At 37.9% G+C, this 9,997-nt stretch overlaps 1 protein-coding gene across 1 annotated transcript in view; it reads left to right on the top strand.

Moving 5' to 3' along the window:
• Positions 1-1,715: 1,715 nt before the first annotated feature.
• The window catches only part of MIPEP (mitochondrial intermediate peptidase), a 70,664-nt gene continuing 62,382 nt past the window's right edge, over positions 1,716-9,997 (top strand). Inside the window, exons 1-5 of the mRNA XM_009083479.1 lie at positions 1,716-1,937; positions 3,895-3,983; positions 5,902-5,988; positions 6,945-7,008; positions 8,693-8,875. Coding sequence (XP_009081727.1) covers positions 1,716-1,937; positions 3,895-3,983; positions 5,902-5,988; positions 6,945-7,008; positions 8,693-8,875 — 645 coding nt within the window. The remainder of the gene's footprint in view (positions 1,938-3,894; positions 3,984-5,901; positions 5,989-6,944; positions 7,009-8,692; positions 8,876-9,997) is intronic.

Genomic DNA, 9,997 nt, shown 5'->3' with positions numbered 1-9,997 from the left:
TGGGAGGGTGAATGATGATGTTGGGCAGCAGAAAGGTCAGGAGCTGTCGGGGATATTGCAGGGCACTGTATCCGCTGGCTAAGGGTCTGAGTGAAGGGACAATCTTGAGCTTCTTACACAGCAAGCATTATTGAAGGGTGGTGTGGCACATGTTTATTTGTTTGTGTGCATGTGTATGTGTACAAAAGTATCTTATCCACCATTCTTTTCAGTCCAGTTCCTGTTCCCAAATAATAAATTAAAACATGGGAAGTGTGAGGAAAAGGTTTCTGTCTTTGAGAAAAAGGAAGGCAGTTTTAGCAACAGGGACAGAAAAAAAATAGGAAAAAGCAGCTCAGAATGTCCCAGATAGTTACTTTAAGGGATGCATATATCCTTGTACAGACAAGCTGTCTGTTCGTAACTTTCACTTTATTTGGATAAATATTTGTGAGCTATATGCAAACCTGCAGCTGACTCCTGTAACACAAAGAGTTTGCAGAAGGGCCATTATAAAGTGACTGGCCTGCAACTTTAAAAATCCAGATTGTGATTTTTAGATACTGAGGGAAGGGGTTTTTTGAAGCAATGTGGGAAGGGATTGATGTGTGAAATCATGTACCTTGTGCTCTTAGATGCTGTAGCTAGGAGGTTCAGGGGTTGCTCATCTTGCAGTTTGGCAGTTGCAAAGCAATGTATGCTTGAAGAGGTTCTGTTTTAACTTAAATTAAATAAAGGAATTATTGGGAAAAGATTCTTCACCCAAAGGGTGTTTGGGCACTGGAACAGGCTCCTCAGGGGAGTGGTCACAGCACCAAGCCTGACACAGTTCACGAAGCATTTGGGCAACACTCTCAGACACATGGTGTGATTCTTGGGGCTGTCTTATGCAGGGCCAGGAGTTGGACTTCGATGGTCCTAGTGGGTCTCTCCAACTCAGGATATTCTATGATTCTGTGAAATTTTTTACTGTTGTAGGTCTGTATTGCAGCTAGTGTTAACAATTTTGTTCGATCAGCAGTAGGGCCTCTTTAACTCTCTTCCACAAATGCAGAACATAACTGCTGTCTGTGTCTACCCTGCACAAGTCAGTGTGTTTACCCTGTCCTGTGAGTCAGGACCAGGCTTGGTAGGGGCTTCAGAAATAAAACTGTTCACACCATAAAAATTTTGTCGTTTATTCCCTCTGAGATCTGGTTCTACTATTTGGCGCTCATTTAATGAGCCTAAGACAGCTGTCCTATTGCCTGCAATCTGTTGATACCCAGTGCTGCTGGCCAACTTGTGCACTGTTTTGACACTCCTACTTAGTTCTCATATTCCTTGATAAGTCTCTACTGCTTCAGAGGAATGGTTTTCAATTTTTCCCTCATTTCAGAATGTAAGTGGACTAACTGTGATTTGGGGGATGCCCATGCTTTAGAAGCAAGATACATGCTTTGAGAAGAAGATGGTATAGGAGTTTATGGTGTGGAAGAAGAGAGTTTATGAGGATTTGATGCCAAACTCTTTAAGTTTTGCTGAGAACAGTCCTGGCTAAAAATACCTCAGTGAGGTTTTGCTGTGGGAAATGAACATGTTTTCATGTGATTCCAGTGTCTGACTGGTTTTGAGATTGTTCTGTTTACAAAGACACTTATGTGGGAACATTTTAGTGAAGTGTCATAATATGCCAGCTAGGGTTATTTTGGTAAAATTCTGTCGTGATAATTCTATCCAGAAACAAAGGGGCAGAAATGGAGGAAGGTGAGAGTGATGTATTTTCACTGTGTTCCACACTGCAGGGTCTGTTTGGTGTTCCAGAACTGAGCTGCCCAGAAGGATTTCAAGAAGCACAGGATAAAGCATTGCAAGAATCGGAACAGCTGGTCCAGAAGGCATGTTCAACACCACCTGGGCCAGAGACTGTAATGATCTTTGATCAGCTTTCAGATAGCTTGTGCAGAGTAGCAGACTTGGTAAGTTACTTTTTTTTATTATTACATAAAGTAAATTCTTTTAAACTTACTGAGCTTACACTGTGTTGCTCCATTTTATGATCTTCTGCACTGCAGTAAATAGCAGATCAGCTCCATGAAATTTTATTAAGACAGAAAATTAAATTGATTTAAAGTTAATTACAAAAGCTTTTACCAAATGATGGGTAACTGCAAATCCTGTCAAACTGTCCAGTTATTTTTAAGACAGGTGTAAAAATGGTATAGAAGCCACAACAAGAAAAATAACAATGAAATCACAATTGCATTTCTGCTGTAACATTAATACATAAGCTTTCCAGTGTCATTTATGTTGTGGAAAAGAGGGGATTATTTCAGAGTTAAAGTTGGGGTTGTAATGCACATGCTTGTAAGTTAGGAACATTCATAGGTGAAGGTCCATAAAGAACCTGCAGGTTAAAAGCAGCAGATGAAGCTCAACAGTGTCTTTTTTCTACTGACACAAGAAAAATGCAGGTATTTCCTAGACTGGAGTTTCTGTGATCCTCTGGTTTAGAGTACTTGGTCTGATACTCTGTATCACAAAATGTTAAGTTTAACAGAGTATATAGTATTGCTGTCTGGAAACTGTTTGGCCAAAGTATACCTTTCATCAAGGCATCACTCTTCTGTTGAAGGAAGCAGACTCAACCTTCGTACTGAAATCAGAATGAGTTTTTTTGATGTGAGTTTTCACATTTGAATGTCTCTGTTTTCAGTTCTCAGATCTTGTTTCTTATTCTTTTCTAGATTAGAAACATCTTTTGTGCCAAGCACTTTTTCCTTCAGAAAGTACTGCTAGTCGAGTCACTTGTTCTTATGTTTTGTATAGACTATGCCTAATTCTGCTTAATCAATATCTAACTAAAAGACTAGTGTCAGAATTCAATGATCATAGTTTTCTATCAGTTTGCTGAGTTAAAATTACCTCCTATGTACTACTTTAAGGTTTATATGTTCAATGGTGCACAGCTTGCAGAGCTCTGTCTAGAAGCAATTTGGTGATTATTATCTGTTGGCAGGAATTTTGATATCTGTCATTCAGCACCTTATCTGTCAGTGTTATACATGATTTTAAACAGGGATTCTAAGAAGTAAAAATCTAAAGTGTGTAACATTTGTAAGGCTGCCTTTTCAGTCAAACTGCAGTCATAGTGTCCAGTGTCACCTTGTTGCATGTACTTTCTCTAAAAGAATGCTGAATATCTTCAATATATTCCTAGACTTTAATTAAATACCTTCCTAATTTTTAATTCTTTATCATTTCAATGCCAGAACCTCCCTGAATTCATGTTGGCAGTCATGGAAGCCCCTAGTTCCCTTGACCCTTTTTAGCATCCTTCTAGCCTTATCAACCCTTTTAATTATTTGGAGACTTACTAAGTATCAGTAAGTTAAATAAAAACCCTATTCTAACCCAAAAGAGCTTAGAATCATCGAATGTGTTCTACACACTTCTGTGTTTTCTATTTAAATGTATTTTTTCCTCCTAGGAAATGATGTCAAAGCATAACCTGGTGGTCTGTATTAAAAAGGGTTTGAAAAGCCCTTTATGCCCATTTGATGCTGTGCTCTCTTCTTAACTAGAAATGTTAAAAATCTTTTGTAATAGCACTTAAATACATCAGAGTAGCTCTATGTTGTGAGTACTCTAAGATGCACACTAGAAATGTTTTAAGAAGTGTATGGATTAATGATATTTTTTTAGAAAGATGTGCACTGTGTGCTTTAATAATTGTCAACAAAGCTGTCCAATAAGCTTTATGTTCTAGGAAAAAAAAAAGGCAAATTCTGCAAAACCATTGCCCTGAACTGTAGAAATAACTGTTAATATAAATGGAACTACTTGAGTGCAACTTTGTTTATAAGTCAAGGTTTATTTTTATTTATTTATTTATTTGTCTTTTTGCCTCACTGTTCTCTTCTTCTACCATGTCAGGCTGATTTTGTGAAAGTTGCCCACCCTGACTTTGCATTCAGAGAAGCTGCTGAAGAAGCTTGCAGGAACATTGGTACCATGGTAGAAAAGTATGTTTTCTTCTTTTCTTTTTTTTTTCTATTTCCATATAGATCTTTAAAAATTACTGTATGATCACCTATGAAAAAAGCAATCAGCACAAAATATGTTGGAAGGATTTGCACATGAGTACAGTGTCAGCCTTCCAAGGGTTTAGCTTTGTTGCAGTAGCTCATGAAAGCTTATTCTGTCACTGAAACCCATCAAAGGCTCAAAGCTACAGTGTTCTAGGACTTGTGACAATTCACTAGTGGTTGTAAAGCATGTGTAAAAAATGATCATTTGTTTTTGAGATTTAAGCTGTTGCATTTCACAACACTTTTTCGTCTGGCTTGCTGACCCCTCAAATTCCAGCGAGTCAGTGGGATATGTGAAAGAGGACAGTTGCCTGGTAAAATAAGTTTGAAGGTGTGGCTGTCTAGGGCTGTGGTATATGCCTAGCATATCCCAGCCTTCTTGTGATTTATTTAAAAGCCCATTTCATAGAACATGTTCTTAAGCACTTCTGTTTTCTTTGGGTCTCCCTTTTTTAAATTTTTTTTTTTTAAAATATCTGAATGCCTAAATCCTGAAAGTTACCTCTGTGGTCCTTGGCTACAGTGAATTGATTTGCTTGTTTTCTGCTCTTGCTGCTGAAAAGGTGGAATGAGGTGGTCTTTAGTCTCCAGATACAGTGTCCTTTCAGCATGTTCCCTTACTGTAGCCCTCAGGAGTAGCCTTCCTAAGTGAAGGCTTTACCAGGTAGTGCTGTCAAAGTGACCCAGAGTCTGCTGCTTCCCTCAGATCTCCAAGTAATAGTGGAGGCAGTGACTGGTTGACCTGGTGTCCTGCAGTAAGCTGCAGAGGCCTTTTATACTCTGAGTAGGACAGCAGTGCATCAGTTAGTTTAGTAAGCTGGATTTCTCTAGACTTGAATTGAGCACATTGTCTCTAACAATATGACTTTAATATCTGAGTACCACTTCAGATATAAAATTTGTAGAAAGAAGAAAGCATTCACAAATTATCTTGAGAGGCTCATAAACTTTTGTAAATGCTCAAAACTAGCTATTGCTAAATGTTTGTTTTCATGGACAAATGATATTCCCTCAGGAATGACTAACAATACATACCTGCTGCTCACTGCTCTCTCCCACAGTCCTGGGCTTCTTATTTAGCACCTCCTGTACAGAACCTTTTTGAAGTACAGGCATGATACACTGTCTCTTTCTCCGAATTGAGTATTGGTAGCTTAGTAAATTTTACAAGTGGAGCTGCAGAGGCTTCCAGCTTCTCAACTGGCTTAAGTTAGTGCTCAAGACCACCAGACTGGGGGCTGCAGCCATGCTGATACATATGGCTGTGTTTTGTTCCCCACCATTATTCCCACCCAATAATGCAGGTTGACATAAATGCTTGTAGATAACATGCCAGCAAATCCAGTGGGCATAGTATTGTCTGCACAGAGACAGTGATTAGCTTCTGGAAGTGGTCTGGGGATAGTAAGCTCTAAGTCTACTTCAGTGTCAGCAACACGTATATCTGATGGCAAACTTGACCACAGATTTTCCTTTAATGGAGTCCTTTCAAAATAAGGGTTAGAAAACAGTTCTCCCACCTATTTATGCTCTCACCATGATTATCTTTGTTCATACAAAAATAACCTGCCAGTCTTAGACTTGCTCATATTGGACACAAAATACCATCCAAACGTATTTTCCTATTGGATGCACAAGGCTTGTTTCTATGCCAGTTAGTCCACACACCCTTTGTATATAAATTTGGTAGTTTTAAAGTGTGATGGTGAAGCAGAAAGCCTTTTTGAAATACAGCCCTTGGCTTTTAATGTTGTTTCAGTAAATACTAAGATCTGCCTTTGAAAGAGTAACACCAAGAAACTGAAATATTAGTGTCTGTTGCTAATGTGTGGTTCTTTTACTCTGTTTTCAGATTAAATACAGATGTTGAACTGTGTCAGAGCTTGAGACGTCTGCTAGCTGATGAAAGTGTTATGAGTTCCCTAGATCCAGAAACCAGGTACTTATTAATGCTTATAGACCATTATAATTATAGATAGAATCTTATAGATTTAGACTTTTAGATAGTATATGTATCATTCCTTATTGTACATATATTTTGTGTTATGTTACATTAATAAATGCAACTGGTAAACAAACCACATCTCTCTTTTTATTGTTTGCTACTAAACTACTTGTACTGGATTTAGGAAATTTGTAGTCCTGTAGCCGTGGAGAATGTCTCTGTGGCTGTAGAGTGCAGGATATGTTTACATTGAATAACTGAGATATGCAAAGACAAAAGAATGAGCACTGAAGACTTTCTTCAATAAAACTCCTGAGTAAATTGATACTCTGTACCGTGGTGTATATATATCTCAGTGTTTTTAGCAATAAAATTAGGGAACACTGTATAACTTGATTTAAACTTATAGGAGCTTATTTATATCTTTCAAAATCAGATTAGCACTATACTTATTGAAAGCTCTCTTTATGATTGCTGTAATAGGTTTTATTAGCTGTTTATTCAGTTATAGTTTTGAATTATTTGTTCACTGACATGGTTAGACAAGCTTGATGTTTAAGTTACTTCTTCCTTCTTCCCCCACGATCCAAGATGTTAGATTTGAAGAGGTATTTTTCTGATGTTAGAATTATTGAAGTGTGAAATGACATAATAACTGTAATTTGCACAAATTGGTTAAACATCTAGATTAATGTAGTGGAATTATTTAGAAGGATATTTTCAATGCAGATGACTAAACTAAAAACAAAGGAAAAAACCTTTTTTACTGAGTAAACTGTTAAGGGCCTAAAACATAGGAAGTCTTTGTCCATAATAACAATACTCCTGTAACTGGTGTTATTCTGTGTGAAAGACATGAAATCTAAATAACTACTAAAGGCAAAATCTGTTAACAAATTATGCTTACTATCAAATGAGGCTGTTTTAACAGGGATTTACTGTATTTTTAGGAGAGTGGCAGAACTTTTTATGTTTGATTTTGAGATCAGTGGCATTCATTTGGATGAAGAAAAGGTAATTTTTGGCTACAATATATGAACAGAAATTTGCCTGTCTGCTGAAGACAGATAATGAAACATATGGGACATGAAATCATGTGATTCCGGGTCAGTTTGTCCTCCAAGATTCCAATTGTTCTCTGTGGAATTTTGTCTTCTCAGAAGTGATTAATTTTGTCTGTTTTAAATCACTTCTAAAGGCTGTTTTTTGATGTTGTTTAGGTTCTGTCTGTTCTTCACAATTTGGCCCTCATCATTCCTTTCTGTTCTGAAGAGTTATAGGCAAGACCAGGGATCTTGTTTTCGTTGTTTGGTGTCTGCATCAGATACTTAAAATAGCTACTTAGATGTCTGAACAACATATTTACAGAGGAAAAGCAGCACCCTCTGCACCTGTGATGACAGGTTAATCAAGCAGAGTGTGTGCCCAGGCTCTCCTAATCAGAAGTTGTAAATCTTTAAAATTGAGTATCTGGGCATTGTCTGATTACCTGGCTTGAAGCTGTTAAATACTTTTGCAGTAGTTTGTGGTGGATTTGCCAAACCCAGCAGTTTACACCATGCTTCATGGTATGGATGCTCTGTCTGTTCATATCTCATGGCCCAGTATAAAGTTAATACCTTGTTTGGTTGAGTCATCCCCTCCAAAAAGATCTGTCCAAAGGCTCTTCTACCAGATTTATGTCATAGAGTTATTCTCAAGATGATGGTTCTGATGGTGTTTTGCAACCTAGAAAATGTTTCTCGAATATATTTTTACAATTACTTTGTACAAAGAGGAACCCTGAAACTTGAACTCTGGGTTTTATGTCTGATTTGAGTATTGGTTCTGTGGTGCTTCATCTCCTTTCAGTTGCAATTTTACTTACTTTTGCATGTTTTCCTCTTCCTCCCCTGCCTACTCTGCTTTTCTTCTTGCTTGCTGGTCAGTTTCTTACCAATTCTCATTTCAGACTTTAGAAATCCTTCCCTGTTGTAAGTTGAAATTTACTTCTGCTAAAGAATTTCTGCTTTTTAAAATAAAACTTGAAGATGTGTTTTCAAGAGTAAGGGTGGAACGGGAGGACAAAGATCTGCATGATATGCTGGGACTTTACAAATATGTTGGTTTTGTACCCTCAGCCTTTATTTTTTTGCGCTGTGAACCCACAGGCAATAGAGACCAAGTTCACTGAAACAAATCTTACAGTAAGGTTAAAAGTGTGAAATAGCATAATGATGGTGATAAAACTCTAAATCACAAACTCCTCAGGTTGAAATGCCATAAATACTTTACAGTCTCCAGAAAACTATGCAATGAAAACAGTAACAAGAGAACTATAATTCTGTATCTAGTTCAGTGGTATCTTTCTCAGTGATGCTTTTTTTTCTTCTGTGTTTTAATGATATTAGACATAGTTTTATAAATGCTTTCCAAGCAACTTATGTAAATTCTACGTAAACTTCACTGTACACTTGCTTACTGCAGGAACATAGGTATTTTCTTTTAAATTTCAATGCTTTATAAAATTGTAGATCTGTGTGAACATCTGATCTTGTTGACTTCAGCCCTACATTATGGTTTTGTTGATGTTGTAGGTCTAATCTTAAATGTTGTAATTTTTGCTTCTTTTTGCTATGTCCCTTTAAAGTTTTAGAAACTTTGAATTCTGCTTGTACTATGTCTGAAAACACTATTTTGTACTTTATTTTTCTTACAGCGTAAAAAGGCAGTTGACCTCCACGTCAGAATATTGGATTTATGCAATGAATTTCTGATAGGAACTCACCTTCCCAACAAGATTGACAAAAATGTTTTGCCAGAGCATATTCGGTATAATTTTACAGCTGAAGGCAATTACTTACAAGTTGCTGGTCTGCATGCTGACTGTCCTGATGATCTGGTTCGTATTCCCTGAGTTTGCTTTGGCATACTCTAGAACAGAAGTGCATATCAGTTGTTTTACTTGTTAGTGAGGCAAAGGCATGTGGTTTATGATCATGATGTTTTAGAATGTAATAATCAATGGCATGCTTGGCTGTAGCAGCTATGGAATAATGGCTTTGCAGATCATGAATGGCTGGAGGAAGAAGAGGGGCAGAATACAGACTCTGCATTTTAGGCAAGCAGACTTCAAGTTTATTCAGTAAACTGGGAGGTGGGATTCCACGGAATGCAGTTCTGAAGGGTAAAGGAGCTCAAGAAAGTGCGTAGTTCTCTAAAGGTGGCATCCTTCAAGCACATGATGATATTAAGATACTCAATGCATTCTGATCAGAGCAGTTTTATCAGGAACCAGGCTTGACAACCAGGGAATTCATAACAAAACTTCATCTCCAGAAGGTAGCATAAATAAGGCTGAAGCAGGTACAAGGAATGAATTTGGAAATATTGCCTGTACATGTAGGGATGGTGTCAGAAAGGCCAAAGCTCAACTGCACTTGTGACTTGAAAGGGACATCAAAGGCAACCAGAGCAATTACCACTGCGTTAGTACTAAAAGCCTGAACAAGGAAAACATGGGCTCAGTGCCCAGTAAGGTGAGTGACTTAGTGGCAGCAGAGACATCTGATTGTGTTGTTTTGCTTCAGTGTTCATCAGTGACTTCAGTCCAGGTTAGGAGGTTACAGTCTGGATTGAGAGATAACCATATAGGTTAAAACCCTAATTTCATGATCAGACTCAGAGAGTAGTGGTTGAAGTGTACTCCACACGAAGACAGGTGGTGAAAGAACTGTTGCAGGGGTCTGTCCTGAGTCTTCTTTTTAACATCTTTGTCAGAGACATAGAGAAAATGACAGGGTGCTTGCCTACCAGATTTGCAGGTGATAGCAAATTGGGAGGAACAGTTGATACACTTGAAGGGCAAGGCTGACATTCAGGGTGACCTGCCTGTATTTTCCGGTGGAACCCAAATCTAGACATTGTAGTTCAGATGTTGTCTGGACAGTACCAAGTAGCGGAAAGCAATCACATCCATGGACCAGATGGCTGTGCACTTTTAGTAGAGCTCAGTATTCTCTTG

The sequence above is a fragment of the Acanthisitta chloris genome, unplaced genomic scaffold, assembly GCF_000695815.1.
Source record: "Acanthisitta chloris isolate BGI_N310 unplaced genomic scaffold, ASM69581v1 scaffold10151, whole genome shotgun sequence".
NCBI lineage: Eukaryota > Metazoa > Chordata > Aves > Passeriformes > Acanthisittidae > Acanthisitta > Acanthisitta chloris.
The sequence above is the reverse complement of the archived record's forward strand: the minus strand, read 5'-3'. Positions and strand labels throughout refer to the sequence as shown.